Source organism: Excalfactoria chinensis, chromosome 8 (genome assembly GCF_039878825.1).
Source record: "Excalfactoria chinensis isolate bCotChi1 chromosome 8, bCotChi1.hap2, whole genome shotgun sequence".
NCBI classification, from domain to species: Eukaryota; Metazoa; Chordata; class Aves; order Galliformes; family Phasianidae; genus Excalfactoria; species Excalfactoria chinensis.
The window spans coordinates 7471797-7493967 of NC_092832.1; the positions used below are offsets into that span (position 1 = coordinate 7471797).

General features: G+C 34.2%; 1 protein-coding gene across 3 annotated transcripts in view; it reads left to right on the forward strand.

The window, feature by feature from the left end:
- Positions 1-22171, forward strand: part of KCNT2 (potassium sodium-activated channel subfamily T member 2) — a 110089-nt gene that overhangs the window by 23865 nt on the left and 64053 nt on the right. For all 3 annotated transcript variants that reach the window (XM_072342567.1, XM_072342568.1, XM_072342569.1), the window contains exons 3-9: positions 3273-3372; positions 6887-6943; positions 7790-7838; positions 8769-8828; positions 10680-10754; positions 11127-11210; positions 11793-11887. In XM_072342567.1, the coding sequence (XP_072198668.1) occupies positions 3273-3372; positions 6887-6943; positions 7790-7838; positions 8769-8828; positions 10680-10754; positions 11127-11210; positions 11793-11887 (520 nt within the window). The remainder of the gene's footprint in view (positions 1-3272; positions 3373-6886; positions 6944-7789; positions 7839-8768; positions 8829-10679; positions 10755-11126; positions 11211-11792; positions 11888-22171) is intronic.

Consider the following 22171-nt stretch of genomic DNA (forward strand, 5'->3'; position numbering starts at 1 on the left):
AAATTAAAGCAGTACACAAAAGACTTTTTAAAAAGGTGTCAGCAAACTACAAATAAATAAATAAAATACATTTTTATGGCTTGCTAACACTTGCTAAGATCACACACAGCTTAAAATAAGTCTCAAAGGAAAAAATAAGTGAATTTTCAATTCAGCGGAGACAGTATAAAACAGTTAACTGTCATTAAGATATGAATTATTAACAATGCATTTTGATTTAACTCCTAGAGCCAATTGCTACTTAGATGACTTTGCTAAAAGCCAGTGTTAGAGATTTATTGGGAAATAAAAATGGAAGATGATAGTAAAAATCTTCAGCTGCTGTCCCTATCACCCCTGCTTTGATATAGATCAGATCTCCAGATTGGAGAATTATCTCTGAAAATGCTTGTAAGGGTAGTACTAGGAAGACAGAATAAGAAAAAATAATAATAATTAAAACATCAATTGCATTATACCTGATCAGTACCAGTTCTATTACTTTATACTTGAAATTACTGGTAAAAAAGATAGCAGATACCTGTTCAAATGTTAATGTTTCCTTCTCAGCTTGAGAACTTCAGAAAACAAACAGATTTGGAACTGCTATTGCCAATTTCTTCTTTTGAAGAAGACAACACATGTAGCATCGTGCTTACAGGGACAAGGTAGAATTATAATCTCATTAAACTATTCATAACAGTGTATGATTGATGTAGCTGAATACAAGTTTCAAGCATCAATATCAAAGCAGTGATATTTTGTGTAAATGACCCTGCTGCTTGAACAATCTGTCTGTGAATGGAAAAAAGGAAAAATAAATTAAATCAAGCAGTTTATGTAAAGTAGGGGACCAAAATAGTCAACCAGCAAACAGAAGTATGAAATACTTGCTTTATAAGAAAGTAATAAATGAAAAACTATTTTAAATTCTAGCCTTCTGGTGACTGCCTCCTCCTCCTCTGACGTGAAATCTTAGATCTCCGTAACAGTAGAACAAATGTGTTTCTTCCAGCTCACAGATGACGTCCCTATCTATGAACCTACAGAATATTTTGAACAGCAAATATTTACTTACATGAATTATTATAGCTTTGGCAGGAGGGACCAAATGCACTCCCTGTGTCAGGACATATCCAGAAGCTGAAGCAGAAGCTACACCTGAAGTCTGTTTTACATTACTTTTGTAATGCCTGAACCACTCTTGTATGATATACAGGTCCTGCTGTCTGCCCTGTCCATGTAACCCAGACTACCATATATGTTCTATGTCAGTGCCTACAGGCCTTCCACAAACGTACATAAGGAGTGAAAACCCTGCCTCATTCTATGGGAAGCAGCCCAGTTGGGATATCGAGAACCTGAAGCACTTTCAAGTATAGTATGGAAGAGATCTGGAGAATTTTAATATTGAATATGTAAGCAGTTTTCAGTCATTCAAGATCAAGACTTGAGAGTTAAGATTTAAGGCAGCAGCCAGGAGCATGGGTGCCACGTACTGGTTTCTTTTTGAAATCATAAAAGCAGTATTTTCTTTTGGAATTCAGACCAGCAATAAATTCAAATGATTATTAAAAGGTGGCCCATTATCAATACAGAAAAGAAGTATTTAACATCAAGATAAACATTTACAGAGTTAAAGAACAGAAAAAACAAGTGATGAACTTTAAATAACACAAAATGGATAGGGAAAAGAATTCCACCTGTTTTTTTGTTGTCTTCCTTTGTTTTCAGGTTATCTGCTCTATTTCTAATGGCTTGACTGTTACAGTAACCATTCAGAAGTCTTCCGACATTAGCACAGACAAAGAATTTGTATCTTCTTCACCAACAGTTCAAACATGTATAGAATCACAGAATCATAGAATCACCAAGGTTAGGAAATACCTAAAAGATCATCCAGTTCAACCATTCACCTATTACCAATAGCCCCCACTATAACATGTCCCTCAACACAACATCCAGTCGTGCCTTGAATACCCCCAGGGTCAGTACAAGATTATAGCATAGTTGGGAAAAAATGAAGTAATTTTGGTCAAATAATAGCATAGCAACAGCACAGTAACAGCTGTGAGACTTCTCATGGCCAAGACCCAAACACAGGATTTTAACCCTTAGCTTACAGACAATGAAATGCTGTAGAAGTTCACCCAGTCCTTGTGTGATAACTGCAGCTTCACAGGGCATGTTTGTGCACAGATTTGAGTACGCTTGATGAGACTGCCGTTCTCAAACCATGGAAATAGTTCTATGGAGTTCAGCAGGTTTGATACCATATTTACAATTCAAAAATAATACATACTCAGTGCAAAGGAAATCAGATCTATGTGAGACCCAGTCAGTAATGTTCTGCTTTGGACTGAAGGCCTCTCAGCTCTGTAGACTTGGACTCCTGGTTGACATGACTCAAAAAACATAGTGCTTAAGGTTGCCTTCCCTCATTAATTTTAAGACTAATAACAAGACTGAGGATTTAAATGCTAATCCTCTAATGACTCCAAAATTCATTAAAATACAATTAAGTTTTGTTGTAGTAGACAGTGGCTCCTATTAGCACTGAATTAAAATGCCTGTGTGATAGAACCAACTGTCCACCTGGGTTCCATTGGAGGAATCCTGTCTCTGTGCAGTAGACCTATGGTTTGCAAGACATACTATAATACTCTGTGATAGTATTTAGTATTTGAGACCTGTTATATAGAATATTTTGGTATTCATATGGTCCATAGAAGAATCTTCTGAATCAGTTCCAGTTGTGCATTTAGCATGACTTTCAGACTTTCTTGGATTCCTAATTATGCAACTTCAACATTGAATATCTACAGTTCAATATTTTATGTCTATTATGAGAAACTACTACATGAAGACTGTCAGATATTAGCATTTTGCCATTGGATATCCTCTGCCTGTGATTGAAAGTCCTCATGCTACTATATCTTGCATCTCAAATACTGTATGTCATTCTGGTTCCCCTTTTGAGAAGAAATTTGTAAAACTACAAAAGATGCAGGCCTCAGAAACAACAGATTGTACTGAATAGCTTTCAAGCAAAACAACTGTCTGGATCTCCCCTTTAAAAGGGACCAAATCTTAAGCCAGAGATTTCTGGATGTTGGAAAGGTGTATTTTCAGTGCATCTGACAGGGATACTTCTGCCAAAGGGCAATGTCAGGTACAGTCTGGATAGACCTTTGCTCTGTGGTATCATGGCTATTTTAGTTCCTTTTAGTTTTATCTTAAAAGTGAATGAAACTACAAAGAGTCCAAATTTCTTTCTCTTCCTTTTAAAACAGGTCTGAGAATACGGTTATTCAATTTTTCGCTTAAGCTACTAAGCTGTTTCTTATACATAATTCGCGTGCTTCTGGATGACCCTACACAAGGACGTGAATGGTAATATTTGTTCTGTTATTTGTTCTCTCAAAGCATTGTTAAGTATATATAAAATAAATTAGGTTTATGAAGAAATGAATAAGGAACAATATTTTGGTGGGAACTATGAATGGCTTCCCAAGAAATAAATTCACCACACAAGGATTCTGTATTTTGTGGTTATAAAACGTAGGACAGGAGCTATGCAGAACTAGTTTCCACATCAGCTGGGATGGTTCAGAACTGTTAAGGATCACTACTTTTACTCTTGTACTCTTGTAAATGAAATAGCTCTAAATAGCATAGATAGCAGGTTTTTTTTTTTTTCTTTTTCTTTTTTTCTGATGCATCAGCTGACAGAACAGATACAAATCAGTATTAATTTATTAGAAGTTTAACTCTCCTGCCAGAAAATGTTTATGTTGCTATGCAGTAGTTAGTTCTCAGGCACCTAAATGCAAAGTCCTGTCAATATGATTTGGAAATAAGAAGTATCTTGTGTATAGTTCTGACTTAACTATGCCACAGATATTCTAATATTAGCTGTCTTAAGATTCTAGATCCTGGACACAATCAGACAAATACATGAAACTGAGCTTTCACGCATATGATGCTGATGATAACTTTCTAGCCCTCTGAATTCCCTAAACACTTACATGAGGAGGAAACCAAAAGTACATTTTTCTGATGTGCTGTACAATCAATCACCAATTTTTGAAAAAAATATTTACAATTTATGCAATCCTTTGCTCCAATTGTATTTATATCATAGAAATACTGAATATTATCAATGATGATAACGAACACCATTTTCAATTAACTTACTTGCTTTCACTTGATTTGATTCTGTCGGTATTAAGTACTGAATGAAACAAAGCACGGCTGCAAATATTAAGCTCAGGGTGACAGAACTAGCACTCTTCATACAATGCTAGGCAAGGGACTAAGTATGAATTCTAATTTGCAGATTTAAAGATTGATTAAAATTGATTAAAACTATATAGGGTAATGCTCTAGAAAAGCTAATGCACAGGATATCAAGAATCAACTCCAAAGTGAAGCGAGTTAAAGAAAAATAGACTTTCCTCTGCAGTACATGAGAGTGGGATGTGTGAATAGGAAGTACAGAAAATTCGTTTGAGAATCTTTTGTCAAAACTTGTTGTAAGAAATCAGAACATCTGAAAAAAAGACTGGAAAAAATTTCCCTTGAAAAGCAAGATCTGCAAAAAACTATTTTTTGACTCCACATGTATCCCTAAATGTCTCTTCAAGGAGAGGGAGCGTGTAGAGTGGAAACAAGTAGCAGTCTTCAAAACCATAGTGCTGATTGAGAAAAATTTATCACTGAAATTTAGACACAGCACCACAGCAACTCAGGGACTTGAAACTGTCTTGCTGCACAGCCCTCTTTGGCTTTCCAGACAAACTTATTCTCTTCTCCTCTTAGAGGTTAGATTCTTCTCAGATTGCCTTTCTATTGCAAACCAAAAGCCATGAAAGTATGTGTCCTTTTACTTCTTTATCACATTAGGAAGACCTACCACAATAAATGTTAATTCTGCTGAAACTCAATGTTCCATCCAAAAAATACCAGTACTTTTGCATCAGCTTTTTACAAGCATTTTATAGTGAGTTAAGAAAAATAAAAAAGTATTTAAAACTAATTATTGTTTCCTCTGTGAATCTGAAAAGCAGAAAGCACTCATGCTCCCTAAAAATAGTTTTATTCTGTATGCCCCAAAATATATCTTAATTCAGTTCTGCCCATCTTTTCAATCACAAAACAAATGCCAAGCAGCTGGGTTGTACAGCATCTTGCTATCATTAACAGTAAAGTGCCTTTAAGTGACTTTATGATAGTGTGCCTGGACCCTACTTTATGAAGAGTATGAATTTTACATGAAGAATATTGTCTTTATGTGAAAAAGAGAAGTACAGGACACTTGAGTAGTTCAACGAGAAAAACTGATGCTTGTCACTACCTGGTGGACACAGCTGCCTGTCACATATGTATGCATATATGGACACCCCTTAAATGGTTTCACTGAAAATGAGTTTGCCAAAACTGTGTTTTAATGTTTTCAATAGGTTGCAGCAATCAAATAGGGACTAGGCCTATGAAAAATTGCAAAGATTGCAGTGGCTTCCTTCAACAGCCAATAATAATCTGGATAAGGTCCTGCTGATTTTTCTTGTGAGAAATTGAACAATTTAGTCAATTGTCCTCTCTCAAGATGTTGTTTCAGAACATGTTATCATTGTGATGTTTTAAGATGTAGCAACTGATAAAAATTGATCTGATCTTTAGAGAGAAATCTCACAGTATTAATCAAGTTGCTTCTTTTGATAGTTGGACTAGGAACAAAAAAAGCAAATTTTCATAAAATCACTATGCAGGATTCTAAAGCTGATGTTATTTGCACTTCACAGTGAGTAGCAGTAATATTTCAGATTTGAAAAGACATGTAATATGAAATGAGAGAGATTTTTGAATTTTAAGACACTGAGAAGTGTGCATAGGGAGTAATACTTTGTCATACCCTGCATACTACACCCTTATAATATGCACTCTAACAGTACAGAACAACTGTATTAATTTGCATTCAGTTTTCCACAAATACAACTTAAAAAAATAAATCTCAAATCCAAGCACTGAGATACGTAGTTTGATAAACGTAGATACAGAAGGGATACTGCAAGAAGTGAAACAATGTTAGTTCTGGTTTTGAATAAATAATGCACTTGGTATTGAAGTTTGAAACATGATTATATAACAAAGTATAATTGGACTTCATGAATCCAATTTAAAGTAATGCAATTTTCTAGTGGAAAAGAAACCCATAGTTCAGATGTTTTTTGTGGCTAATGAGTTTCGGACATGAAAAAACTGTTTATATGATTTTGTTCTAAGAACTGCAGCGAGCTCCAATGAGTGTATTTGACAGCAATGGTATAACTGAGTACAGGGAGTGGATTAGAACAACAGCACTTCTGCTACTGGCAAGAGTATTTTGATAGTTTTATATTCATATGCAGAGATCTTTTTGCATTTTGCAGACTGCTTAATTCTGCAGTCCTTTCCTGATATGTTTGTTCCTTGTTCCTTCTAAACATTTAATAATTGCTAGAGAGTTTGCCTTTTCTGTATAGCCCTCCACTGTATTGTGCTGTGGGACATTTAATAGGCTGGATAGTTCTGTTAATGTATAAAGTTTGTCTGGCTGAGTTCAGCTTTTGAAAGTATACTTTGAGGTTTTTTTTTCACATCAGACCATGTTTGAAAGTAAATCTTAAAAAAATGTATCCTGAAGTGCTTTACAGAACACATCCAGATCTACATTCAAAAAACTATTTTACTGTTTAAAATGTTTATATTCATCATATAGTGTTTCAAACTATTGCATGAATTTCATAAAATGTTATAGTTAATCGTGTAACTAATATCCCTTTCCCGTTTATGCTTTTATGATTGTGTTCCCATGTGCATTTGCTAATGAAAATGGACTTTGCAACGATGTGATGACAACTATCAGTAAGGAATTAAACCGGGATTGTTACAATCAAAATTACACACCTGGAACAATTGATTGGTGAGTTCCTCATTTAAAAAAGCAAACCAAAAATCCACACTGTTGTGTGAGTGAGTCTGGGGCAGGAAGACAAATCAACTCTGTCTGGAATGGGGATACATTAATATATCATGATGACATTTCTATAACTCTCCATCAGTTACTTTGAACTTCATTAATATTCAAAACCACCTCTAAAATTCTAATTATTCCTCTGATTATGAAACAGACTTACTGGATTGCATGCTGTGGTAAGATCTGAATTCCCGTAATGCCTATATTACTTGCTGAAAACAAAAAACTGGACACCCCTATTTAGAAAAAAATTACAACTAGAAGTATGTAACAGTAATCTACTGTGCCACTGGGGGTACCAGATTCTAGTAGCACTCTACCAAGGATCGTTGAGTTTAGTAAATACTAAAACAACATAGTATTTTTCCAAGATAAGTTGTTCTTATTATGTAGATGCTATTTATACCGTTAAACTGAAAAAAAAAAAAAAAAAAAAAAAAAATTAAACAGAAGAACTGCTGCTAATAATGGTTCTTCAGCATCTCTAGAATCCAAACTGCTTTAGTCTTCCTAGAATCATGGGAGATGATCTAGCAGCCACTCAAGCCAATAAAGCATTTTGGTGTCACCAGGTATTCTATTACTCCCATGTGAATTTAGTTATTGGCTCACTACTAGAAAGAAAAATAGCTAGTATTCAGTAGATAGCTACTGATTTAAAATCTTCATTGCATATATTTTAAACATAAAGCTGCTGTAATTTCCATTGATATGTACAACTTTTTTCTCTTTTTTCCTTTTTTCTCTTGATTTATTTAAATTCCATATTTGTTCTTATGTTGCAATGAACAGGTCTCCTATTATTTGGGTGAATCGAAGTTTGCCTTTATGGGGATTACAGGTAATAAGTAAATGGCCAATATAACTACCTACACTATTGATTTATAGCATTTTGGTGATATTAAATGATATATCGAAAAGTTAAAGAAATCTACTTGATTAACAAATGCAACAAAACCATAAAGGAAAGATAAGCTGATCTCAGCTACCTAGTTTGAACTGTATGCCTTTATCATATATTTATAAAGTATGAAAGGTTGTAGGAAATATTGTAGAATTAGGACAGTCTTTTCTTGTAGAAGTATCAATTCTTTAATTCATGTTTGGGAAAAAGAAGAAACTGCCTAAAAGTTACAACGTAAAGTGAAGCAGATTTATGTAGTTTTCTGTACTATTGCACTTTAATAGTTTGGTATTCTGGATAATTGACTTATTATAGACAAAGCTACTTTGTTGCTTTTCCCGGTAACTAACCAAATAACTAAAAATAACAGGACTTTCAAAGTACTTAATGTCTCTTAAAATTGAGCTACCAGTTATTAAAAATTATGTCATTTATGGAATATATAAAATTCTATTTCCCATTCTTTGCACTTTCTCCAATACTTAGGAATCATTTGAGGGAATTCTCCCTATGAAGTCTATCCTTTTCCACTAAGTATTTAGTAAGCTTCTGAAGTGTTTGTACCATTATATTTTTGCACCATTTGTTGTACAATGCTATTACAATTGTTTGTTCCTCTATGCAGTATACTGTTCTACTAAATGGAAAAATCCTCAACAAAAACACCTTTCAATACCTTGCCTAAAATATACACAATTTGAATAAAGTTTGACATAGAGATTCACATTGCGTTATTCAACTACATTTAAAAATACCATGAGTTTTAATTACTTATGATTAGACACTTACTCTAATAGTTGAATCAGTTTTATATCGTTTTTAGAAAACGGTGTTAATGTTCATATTTTTCTTGTCTCTTCACTTAAGGTTTCAGTGGCTTTAATAAGTCTCTTTGAAACACTATTACTGAGTTATCTTAGCTACAAGGTAAGTTCTTTTAGTTGCCTGACTTGTATCTCCACTGTATCCAAAGCTGTACCATATGCTGCTTTTTTCATTCAGTACAGCATCTCTAACATGCCTTTTCTAGGATGCAGCACTTAACAAGACAGATGTTAAGAAAGTGTCAGTTTTTCTGAAATAATCCTCACAATACTATTGGTACACATTCTAGCAGTATATTATTTTCATTTTATTATTCCAACAATAAAAATTTGGCTTACAGTCTCACCATTTCAGTTCTCTTTATGGGGCTGGTTATCACACAAAATATTACAGATTATTCAAGTATGTCAACTCCCACCAATTTTGATTACACAGAATAACCCATGCCTTATAGGTACAGTGACATCCAGATATAAAGGGGAAAAATTAGAAATAGAGAAAGAATGGTATTTACAAGGCAGATTGGATTTAATTTTCAGTTACTGTATCAGATGGTTATTTTAATGGGAAACATTAATATATAACTGCAGCTGAAAATATGACGATGCTGCAGTGGCAAATCATTGCAACATTATGTAGGCTGCATTGTTGTTCCACTGCCTATGATAGACAACTGATATACAGTTAGTATACCTGTAAGACACTCAATTTTAATTACCTTCTTTTTTAAATTTATAGTCTTCAACCAAACATCTAATTACTACAGTTACTGCTCAGATGTGCAAAAGAAACAGTATTTTACCCATTCCATAGCTAGTGGTAAGCTTCAATTCAACTATGTGGGAAGACCTCTAATTTTGTGTAAGCAAGATCAAGTTCCAAAATGCAGGCCCTGAAATGTATTGAAGTGTTTCTGGCAGAAATACAGAATTTTGAGCTTGTATATTCTGACATGAAATTTTATAAGAAGTACAAACAGAGCAGCTCATTATTCGTACCAAATGTTAATATAAACCATAGGGCAGTCAGCTGGGCATAAGGATAATCACAACAGTTGATTCAATACAAAATTTTCTGAGTAGGGCATGTCCTTTGCATACGTATCTCTACAATTCTTATACTACAGGGGAATTTTGTCTCTAGTTTTTAAGACAATCTTGAATAATAAGTATTAAAGTGAGAAAAACTTTAACGCAACCAAAAGCTAAAGTATTTAGATTTAGAGGCGTCAAAGAAAGGAAACAAACAGCAGCAGGGAAACAGCTGCAGACAGAACTTGCCACCAGGTTGGGCTGTGTGATGATTCCATGAAAAATTATTAGACTTATTAATTAATTAATTAAAAATTAAAAGACTTATTAAACATAAATTTGTTAGGAAAGGAGCCTTATCTCCTTATCTCCGTGTAAGTGTGCATGCAAAAATAAAAGTAAATCAACGTTGGAAGAACAATAAATAACAAATAAATAAATAACAAATCTTGTAGGATTCCAAGGTACCTAAAAATGCAGTAGGAGGAAACAGAAATGTATTACTCTTTGAAAAAACTAGAAACTTAATTTAATGAAGCTCTTCATTAGCTGACAGAATGAGTTGACTAGTTAATGCAGTTAGAATTTTTTATTCTTTGCTGTCTCACTAAATAGGTCACAGTACGGAAACATGTGGTCATATAGATGCAGGGATCTGTTGTGGTAGAAATACAGATTTAAACAGTATACATGTGAGGTAAATTATAATAAGCAGAAAGAAAAAATAGTTAGGCCAGAGTATCCTGTATTCTGTGTTCACATTTTACATGTGTTTAAATCTGTAAGACAAATAATTTTCCTTAAATTCAATTATTTAGAGAGATTCTGCATGTGCCATTTGAATATCGCATATATTCCTCATCAGATGCATAGGTAAGCCAACTGTGACATGCGTTTAATTTTTTTGCCTTTTTCTTTGAAGGGAAATATCTGGGAACAAATTCTGCGAATACCCTTCCTGCTGGAAATAATAAATGCTGTCCCTTTCATCATTACGGTAAACCTATTTGAATTATACATGTTACACTTTTATATTTGCACTGACACTTTTCAATAAAGTGAAAGTGAGTTCTGTGTGGATGAAAGAATTGTGCTCGTGGGAACTGAAATTAGACCCCAAAAGGCAAAAACCTCACCAAAACCAACCAACAGACCCCTAACTCAAATTACAACACAATCAATAAAATAAAACAGTCAGACATAAAAATCAAAGAATCTCTATTGTCTGCAGTGAGAAAAAAAAAAGAAGCAAAAATACTATTTAAAGCCTTACATAGAAACACATTAAGATATACTTTTCCTGAGTACTTCATTGCTGCTATTTTCTTGAATAGAAAACCTTTAATTAATTTGTTTGTTTTTCCTTCAGATTTTCTGGCCAGTCCTAAGAAACCTGTTTATTCCTGTTTTTTTAAACTGTTGGCTAGCAAAGCATGCTTTGGAGAATATGATTGTAAGTAACACAAAGAAAAGAACTAATTTGCATTTTCTATTTTTTAACACATTAATTTAACTGGGATTTAGGCATTGCCGTGCTCTGTCCAACTTTTCCAGCAAGCTAACCAGATCTGTAGTTATACTACACAAATGGTCAAGCATTACTAAAGCTGCTTTCTCCATCAAAATTAGAAAAAAAATGAAGTGAAATCTCAAATTAGTATAAATTGTCGCAGTGCCCACTAGGATGTTAAAATGGCTAGTTCTTCAGCTACTTATGCATTCACGTTCGAGTACAGGGAATTCAACTGCTATGCCTTAATTAGTCTTTGAAGCCTGTAATTTGTACGCTAGATATGAACAGACAAACTTTAAGGCAGCTTGCAGTAGTATCAGAATTGTTCCAGAATGAACAAAGAACTAGTTAAACAATCACTGAATCACAGCTGGCTCCCTTCCACTCTTCCACGTGATCAGCAAATTTTAAGTGGATTTGAATGAGTGAATTTTATTAGGACTCTGCATAACTTCTCTATAGAATCAGCTCATGCTTCATTTATTCAAAGCCAAAAATAACAGCTATTTTCCATTAATGCAGAATGATCTTCACAGAGCCATCCAACGTACACAGTCTGCAATGTTTAACCAAGTCCTCATTTTAATATCCACCTTACTGTGTCTTATCTTCACTTGGTAAGTGACCAAAATCTTTCTGTTTTTACTATATATACTGACTTTTCTCACTTTAGTACATGGTGATAAAATAGGCATTGTGGAAATCATGTGTTGAAATAAAAACAATAATATACTTGCAATGCAAACATCAATCAGCACTGAGTACTACTGGAGCCCTGATACACTGGGTTTGGAAACAAAATGTGCATGGGAGAGGGTCTCATTCTCATCCTAAGGAACAAAACATGTCATGCAAAAACACAGGAGAAATAGGTGGAGGAAATTTACATAAATATTACAATTGAAGTTTCAGTGGAAAAGTCATTTGAATACGAAGAGTACTAATGAAGGTACCCAGACTAAGGCAGTAATTCTCTCAGGGGAGGGACAGACAGAAGAATGCAAAAAAAAAAAAAACCCTCAGCCTTATCACTCAGATTATCCAGTCCAGTGATAAGATATAAAGGGAGAAACTAGTAATAATCTTACGTAAAGAAAGTAAATATTCTTAATCTAGATTACAGAAAGTACTGGATGGTAGCTTCAAACAACCAGAATGTGATACTATGAGGAACATTTGTTGCAAGATCTCAAAAACTTTTAAGTTTATAGAGGTTCTGGAAGTACAGATAAAAGTATTCTGACAGCACTGAATATAAATCTACAAAGATCCTAAAATGAAAGTGCTGCAGAATATTGGCAGCTAGGAAGATGTTTGTAGGAAATACTACTTTATTGTTGCAGTTTCATATTATGCTTTATACATCTACAGTTGAACAGAGCTGGAGACAAAAACTACAGTACACGAGTCTTTGATATTACTGAGTATGGACATACCTATGTTCACACACAAAGATAGAAGTGATAAAGTAGCTTGGGAGGTTACTTAGTAAACAGAAATTTCTCAGCAGTATCTGAGCTCTGAGTGCCACATATGGAGAAAAGTAAGAGTAGGAAGAATATGTGCATTATGAGATGGTACTCAAGAGGGCAGTGACCAGAGATGAATCTTTCTGGAGTTTAGGGTTAACAACGCCTAAATGAAATTTTGCCAGAAAGGGTGCTTTTGTGCTGGTACACAGATAAAGATGAGTCTTGTCATTTTGGAGGAACTGATTCAATTTTTACTTATCTTATTTTTCTAAAATGTTCTTGATGGCCACTGTTAGATTCTACCTTAAGCCTTTTGATAGTAACAGTGTAAAATAACAGTTTTTCAGTCCTGAAAAACACTTTTTCAGTTCTATGCCCCTTATTGAAGAATATGGGTTTGTTCTGGTCAGTGGTTAAATGAATGGCCCTTTGCCTTAGGGCCACAAAATTCCACAACAAATACTGCCAGTTCTGGTAAGCTAGCAATAATAATGTTTCCTAAGAACTCACTGTATTTATCCCTGCTTAATAGGATATGGAGAATGCAGCTAAAATGGACATCATGCTCAGTACCAGGCATTTTGATAACTGACTAAGCAGACCTGTGGTAATTATGTCTGGTCTCCACAGTCATAGATACCAGCTTATTACAGATTACTATAGAGTGACCTAGTATTGACCCTGCTAGACTTCAAAATAAGCTAAATAGGATGAAAACACACAGTAATGCAATAACTAAGGAAATGAAATACTTTTGGAATTACCAAAAATAGATGTTCAAGTATCTGCATCTTGCCTAACACCGGATACTGTTTAGGTAGCTGTTATTGCTACTTATATGAACACAAATAATGGTAGTTTATACTATTTTTACCCATCTATGTATGACCTTATATTACAGAGTGTATCTTACAAGTACATCAAGATTCTCTATAAACAGTCAAAATCAAGTTAATGTCTTCTATTATGTTATATCTGTTGTGAATTTGAGGCAGTATCTCACTTTACATCACTTTACAGGGTATGTGTTTTAGAGATCACATGAGTTTCTTCATGCTGAAAGAGGAACACAGCCTGTTTCTGAAATTTGCCTACTTGAGGATAGCTTTCCTCAAGCTGTTCTCTCATACTTTTTACAACAGCAAGTTGTAACTGAGTGACTGCATTCCTCCTCTAACATCCAGGACTAGAAACAGTCTCGTCTACATGTGCAGTAAAAAACAATGCAAAAAGAAAGGTTCTGAGCAAGTAGTGGCCTCTCATGAAAACATTTTGGTGACATTTAGAGATACTACCTTGGTTCATGAAGTAGAGCTACGGTAATGCAAAATTGTTAATGAAAGAATGGCTTCAAGGCACTGTATGAATTAAACTGTAACACTGCATTCCAATGGTGCTGGTTGATAGACTTGATTTTACCATCTGCTTCAATAGGAACATTGGCTTCTCAGCACTACTGAGGTCTACGCAATATTCTGTTCAAAGCCATGCTTTTTTTAGCAGACACACAGGAAAAGGAGCACATAACTTTAAACAGGAATTACACCATTTTATGAAAAGTCAAAGAGGGACTCCCCTTTCTACTTAAATTGTTTTTACCTTCTTGGTTACAATGCTGCACTGAGGAAATGTAGAAAAAGTGCTCTTTTACTGCTTCTAGAGAGGCTGAAAGCTTTGGTAAGTCTTGGGATGATCTTTTCTATGAAAAATTTTAAAACAAATACTGAAACATAGGTACTATTCAGCAATCAGTACTTACAAGATATATTCCTTAATTTTGTTTTTGAGTTTTGAGTGTGTTTTTAATGTATTAAAAAGGACCTTATTTCTTTTGCTGGATGCTTGAGATGGGAAAGGAGTTACTTTCTTTACTTTTTTGAGTAACAACAGCACTCCATAGTTCTGCAAGAGTTACAAAAGAACTGGATGTCAACAAGCCTATTGGGGTTGATCTGCTTTCACAGATAATTCTGGAAGCACAATTTAGCTGTAGAATGTATACTGTATAAACTCTCCTTTCTAACAGCCTATGTGTTTACAGAATAAGAGGATACTTGTCAGAGGATACTTATGTCTCAGTCTTGTATATATACAAGTTTGGTGAGCAGCAACATTCCTCTGTGCCATGCATCAGAGTTGAAATGTTTTCATAAATGTGGAGGAAGCATTCAGTCCCCAGTCATTTAGAAATACCTCAGCACACTCAGAACCTGGGTGGAACCTCCTGACCTTGCACTGCTTTACAATGGAGGGAGAGGATTAGATGTGTCCAATACCTTTGCATTTGCACTTGTTCTTCTAGTGCATAGACAACAGCATTTCATTTGATCTATCACTTTTGTCCACGGAATTTTACCTTACAGACTAGTTTGAGGGTTTCGCATTACTTACACTGAAACAGAAACACTTACAGAAAACATCTTCCTCGTCAACTTTGCTACTGTGTGCAAATATGCTTTCGAAATAACTGAACAACTACAAAAGCAGAAATGTCAGAAAATGAATTCAAGTCTGCTCCATGCAATGTCAGCAAAAACATCAGTTGGATCTCCTCAGCAGTTCTCTAAGAGATAGCAACACAAGTAGACATATTCCAGTTTGTCTTATAACTCGAGGATAAGCTTCAGATTAAAACATAAAACATGAATATGTTTACAGTCAATTGTCTAATCTTACAGCTTTTAGAAAATCATTATGTAAGTTATCTTTCTAGCTCAGAATTTAGCAGGAAGCTTTTGTATATTTTTGCATACAGTTGGCAAATTACAGAAGAAAGAGCAGTCACATAAAATTTACAAGTTACTACATGGATTTTTTTTCTCTCTTCCAGTTCCAAAGATAAGTTAGGCTATCAGTAATTCACTTCTTTAAATACCTCAGTGTTCTTCCACCCAATTATGTGTACACTAGAAGAAGTGTCCTCCTTTATGACGCTGTTCAGCAATTACTCTTGATAGAGTTTTAATGAAAGAGACATAGTTAAAGTATATATTTTGTCATTTAGCTAATGGATGTTTGCATTTGCTTGCCAAATGGAATACTAATTACTTCTGTAAACTCTACAGTAGGACAAGTAACAATTGACTATTTCAGGCATCTATGACATGGTGAATCATCTTTTAAGATTTTGTGTTTTAAATGAATGCTAGTCATGTATCACTAGTGTGGAATGATTAGCTTGTAAACAAGTTGGCTACAAATGAGATTAAGAATGTAAGAAGCCTGCATGAAGTTTGCTCATGCAATATTTGAAAGCTCACTGAGGAAAATCTCAACATTGCCTATCCTTCAGTGCCTTCAACATCAGAAAATAAGGATGTTTTCACAAACTGACTTACAGAATACCTGTATTATACTAATTCTGTAGCCTCAGCACCAATTAAAAATTATCATCTGGAGGAAACAATAGAAATAATTTGCTTGTAAGAATGAAAAGAAACCCAGACAACAATCTAGTCCAAACAAGACAAACTTCCAGACTTGGAACACTGTGCTACAGAAGGAAAAAAAAAAAAAAAAAAAGAAATAATTTCATGTAATATTACAGAGATTAAAACATCTCAATTCAATGCTTCAGTTCCTTTTATTATCAATAAGAGAGACAGCCACCTCCGAGTACAGTACAGATCTGAATTTAACTAAATCACTCTGCTTCTCTGTCCATCTGTATTGATTACAGCAGGAGCCAACAATGGCACTCCTCCAAAAAGGATGCCTAACGTTAAGTAGGTTGCACTCAGAGAGCATTAGTGGATTATATAATGTAGAATAAGATACATTTATAATACCTGCAATTCTTTTGATGCTGTTTAGTTTTGCTGTACAGCACACCCAGTGCTCAGATTCAATATGTTTATGATTTAGAGAGATGTTTTGCATTCAAAAATAGCACAAAATTAAACTAACTTTGTGATTTAGTTTTATCAAATCCAGTGATTCCCAAATAATAAAGATCATTAATTGTCACGATCATAAAGACTAAAGGGTGGTTGCAGTATTTAAGGTTCAGAGTATTCTAGAATATTAATTAGAAGTTCTGAGTAAATGTAAAGAATACAAAATAATTTACTCAACTACTATAAAACCTTTCATCAACTTCGGTAGGTGAGTAATTTATTTACAAGCATAATGTTAATTATACTGCAGAGGAAGTTCCTGGAGGAATTCAGAGATGGAACCCAGCTTCTGGCATGAGAATAGTAGTTAAAGACTCATGGATTTCACTGTGGCTGTGTTGCATTTCTATGTGTGTGCCGTGACCAGGGGTTTCCAAAATTATATCTAGATATCATTAAAGCTGTAACAACATCATATGTCATTCAAGAAACAGGAGAAAAGAACAGTAAACATACCTAACTGTAACTTTTCCTATTAGAAATAACCAGCAGATAAGTATTTTGTGATTTAAACTATTAAAGCATTTTAAGTAGTACATTTAAGTAGTAAAACAAATTACTGATCGCATTGCCTCAGAACCAAGAACATTTCTGCCTTGAATCTTGAATTGATGTCAGTAAGCATATGGCAGGGATATTTACTTATACTCCTGAACTGTTTCTTCAGTATCTCTTATTAAGGGAGTCAGCCAAGATCGCTAACCAATAGATGTGTGCTGTTTCCAGCTATTTCAGATAGGATAGTCTCAGGCCAAGAACTATCAGGGATACCTTAGAAAAACTGAATGTGAACCAGCACAATTGTAGCTGTAGACTAACTGTTAAGCTCTCAGAAGAGCCTGTACTTGGCTTCCTTGTGACATAACTGAGAGGCAAAAGGGAAGAGATATAGCCAAAGATAGTATCTCAAGTCAAAAATTTACTGCAAGGAATATTTTTTGCCATATTTACATCCTAGAAAGAAACCAAAAGGACAAAATATTCCATTGTCCAATTGTCTATATGTCAGATCATTTGCTGAATTGCTTTTTTTTTTTTTTCTTTTTTTTTTTTCTTTTTTTGTTTTTTCTTTTTCCCTGATTGAAACTCTGCAGCTGCCTGAAATGCACACTGAATAAGGTTTGTTTTAAAATTACTGAGGTAGTTTTGGTGAAGTCTGGCACATGAGTTCATACTGATAAAAAAAGAATATGGGCAGTCAAACCTGTTTAAGAGGGCTGCTTAAAGAGTATGGGATGCAGACATGCTACCAAAATACTGGCAAGTTGTTTACAGAAGCAAGAAAAGAAATCATGTTTATTATAGACAGAGCAGAACTATAGAAGCCCAATCAGAAGTCTTTTTGGCTACCCATCAAACGTGGTTTCTATGGCAACTCACATAATTATACAGTGATTTTCATGCTATTTTAGTTACTAATTTGGTAGTGACATAATATTTCCTTTGCTAATCTTTTTAGGTTTTTCTACAGTTATTTCTAAAATAATTAGGTCAGCATCTTTCCCATACTACATGCAGGGAATTCTTTGTGCAACAGATGTAATGGAAGATTTAAAAGTAGTTGCAGAGACCAGTGAAACTGAAAATAATTTGACTAGCCTATTCTGTGGCCTGTGGAACAAAGTCGTAGAGAGTTCAATCTGCATTACCTTCTGAGTGTGACAGATAGCATTTGTAGCAATCTATTCTTCTGAAAATAAAAAATAATCAGAAAGACTAAACGGTAGCTCAGAATCCTGCCCTTGAAAATGAAGTGTCAAAAGCAGATTATAAGTGATTTTACTATAGAGAAATATTACATAAAGAAGTAAACAATATGATTGAGGGATTGTTGTTGTTTTACTATAGCCTGGAAGATGAGTAGAAGTTTCAGGAGGTACCTGGGACCTTTTTAAATTACATTAAAGCTTTGCTAATTTGTAGCACAGGTTGCAGATATTTTTTTGTCCTGAATATGGGGAGACACAATGGTAAATTAAACAAGCATATGAAGCCATGAAAACTACAGGAATGTGGCTTCTCTGGTAAGCTTTCAATTCATTTACAAATAAATACACATGCACACACATACACACCTGCTTCTGAATCACAGACGTATAAGTAGATACCTTGTGTGAAAACATAAATGTTACATATGTAAAATATGCATATTCTCTTCAGAATACGGCTGACAAAAATAACTTTGGTAAAACCAAATGCCAGAATAAACATAGATCTGGAATACAACCAGAATTTGCGTACTGTGAAATGCTTCATCATCATACTAATATAAAAACAACAGCAACAAAACAAATCCTTGGTTTGGGGAGGACTTCCAAAAGAGAAAAAACCAATAATGTTCCTCTTAAAAGACGGAATTAAATATATATAACCAGTGTTAAAACTTGTCTTCCATCTTTTTCATTGCATGAAGGCATTATATACCATATCCTTCTTCTTATCTTTACAATAAAAATGAAAATCTGATATTCACGATATTCAGATGCTGTCTTTGACAGCTCTTCATCATTTTAGACATGAGCAAATAGAATGCCATGTGTAGCAGCAGATGACTAATTAGGTTGAGGATGTTACTTCAATATTAAAATTCAATGCCTGGCATCAGCCCGTCATCACTCACTATTCCTGGCTCAAAAACGAAGTTTTCATTAGCATGCAGAGTTAAATATATGTATGCTTATCTTTCAATGACTGATTCATTAGTCTGACAAACTATTTATTATATATTACTAAGATCTCATGTTTGTGTTGGTTTATGCTAACACATTTAACTGTATTATTAGATCTCATTAATCTAGTTACTAATTAACAGTAACAATATGTTGTGATTTGATCACTTTTGTTGTCTTTTACATATTCCAAATGCATTCTGAGACTGAGGAGATTAACATAATTAATATATCTCAAAGTGGAAAAGTGAAGAGTTAAAGAAGTTGTCACTGCAAATGCAAATGTCCTGGTGGCACCACCACCAGGAATTTCTCAACCACATATAAGTTTACTGAATACTGAAAGGACGTCTCAGAGACTTTGGAAGAGTAGAACAGCAGTGCAAGATGATCTAAAAAGATGAAATTTCATGCGTTTAGAGAAGTGATTTCTAAATGGAAGAATTCTCCTTGTGCTCCTGTGTATTTGGTAATTAGAAATTATATGATGCCTAGCCAGACATTTTTCAAACAGGTGAAGACTAGAAGAGTAAGCAGTCATCCAAACATACTATAACGTTTGGGTAATAAACTTAAATTAAGCATCCACAGATTCCTCTAAACCACCTATGTATGATATTCCTTTCTTTAGCAATACAGTTCCCATTCCCCATGCCAGAGGGGAAAAAATCATTTACTGACACCAAATAGAGCAAGTAACTAATGAAAACTACAATTCATTATGAAAATATATTTAAACAATCTCTAATAATTGCTTGTGGAAATCAACAGAAGATTTGAATATAATGTAAAAATCTGCCAAAAAGTTAAAAGTATTAAATTATAGCTAGTTTAGTCTGGAAAAGGCCTATAAGTCCTACATTACGTAACACTATACTTCTAAAATAACTCAAATGCAAGTGTAAAGTTGGATTAATGTCCTCTTTCTTTGCAAAGAAAAACCTGTATGATTTATGTTTCTGGAAGTCTTGCACTTCTGCAACATATGCAAAATATTTTCTGTATATAAATATACTGTAAGCTATAGTGGAAGTGCATTAGTCACAGCAATAAGGAGGAAACAAGAATTGGTATTCATTTAGTAAACATGCAAGTACAAACTGTGGGTTGAATTTGCAGACTGGATAGTTAACAACGGGCATGAAATCAAATTGTCAGTTCCTTTGGGCATGGTGTACCATGCCTAATTATGTTCCACAGCAAAAAAATATGCTTGTTAATATATTACAAAAAGGAACAGTTCACGTAAGGGTAAGACAGATTAAATGCATCCCATGCATTATGGTCTCCTATAATTGCCTGTGTTCTACTGCTTTGCTTAACTCTACAGTGCAAGAATAAAATTCTTCAAAAAAGGCCAATAAATTCTTGAGTTACCTTTTCATACTGTCAGAATATTTATCATTATCAGTTTGTGTCAATATAAACAAATCATATTTTTCAATTTTGTTACCATCAGTGAGGAGCAATGAAAATGAATTAAATGCAATGATTTTATGCTAGGAAATGGACATAGTTATACACAGCATAAATGTACATTTACTAGATTTGGAGAAATATGGCAAAAAGAATGATACTGAATCATGCTTCAACTCTTTCACCTGATCATCTTTTGTTCACCTAGCTAATAACATGAAACTAGAAAAGAAAGAAGATGAAAAATAAGAATAAAAAAAATCATCCAACGTACAGCCTAATGTAAGCCCTTTACATCGAATATTTAGATTAGAGGTCTGATTCTAAGGACTGCAGTGAGTATACTGTAGGAATAGTCTAGACAGACTAAGCATTCAAGAAAAAAACAGTCATTCTAACATAGAAAAGATTAACTGCACCATGTGCTGTCACTCCTGCTAATCACTACGATCTCCTTTCTTCTTCCTCATCTTTCAAGTATTGTGATTATTCATCTTGTATTATTTTTCTGACTACTATAATCAGCTCCCTATCTCACTTGTGAGGTCAGCCTGACACAACTTATGCTCTTCCTTTAAATGGTGAGTACAATCAAATACTGTATTTTGAGATGGTAGCTTGTTTGGAATTAATAACAACCTATACTAAATATACTTGTGATTAGTAAATAGTAACTCCTTATGCTTCAGAGTAGCCCTATGAGATCTTGGATTTCATTGATCTGTTCTGTAATTATCCATCTGCACAATGAACTCATTGTAAGCACAAACACTGTGAGAGAAGAAGCATAATAGATCTCTAAATAATTATATATCTATATTACTACATAATTTTAGCATTTCATGGTGATTATCATTTGGGCTTTACAAATCTTTCAAGTTGTTCTCCATCATCCTCAATCTGTCTCTTCTTCAAATCTGCAAACCTCTCTTTTGTTCTCAGATTACATAAAGTACAGCAAGCAATTGTCATGGGAAGCAGATATTTCCCATCAGTTTCCTTCCTAGCCTTCATGTCTGGGTCTTCTATTTATTCCACTGTTTTTCTTTAGATTTTCCTTTTCCTTTGTTTTACTGGATGCCCAATAAAATAAATCATAAGCCCAGGAAACATAAGAAAAAAAATAAATGATGCTCCATTACTGTTTTTTCTTGCGTAAGTTATATAGTCCATATAAGAAAGGAAACCAAGAATCATAAATAGTTACCAATTCTCCACCAGTGGAAGTAGTGCCAAAAATGGGCATGTGATCTACAAGCTAGATATGGAAAACTGAAAATGAGAAGGTGGAGTTTATGAGGTAGGCTATGGTTCAAGAAGCCTATTTACTGGCTCAGAAGAAGTCATTGTCCTAGTATCTGTCTTAGTTCTCCTTGTGTAGCACCATGAAAAGATTATCATTGTTACTATCATTATACTGTGTGGTCCTTTCAGATAATTAGTGATGA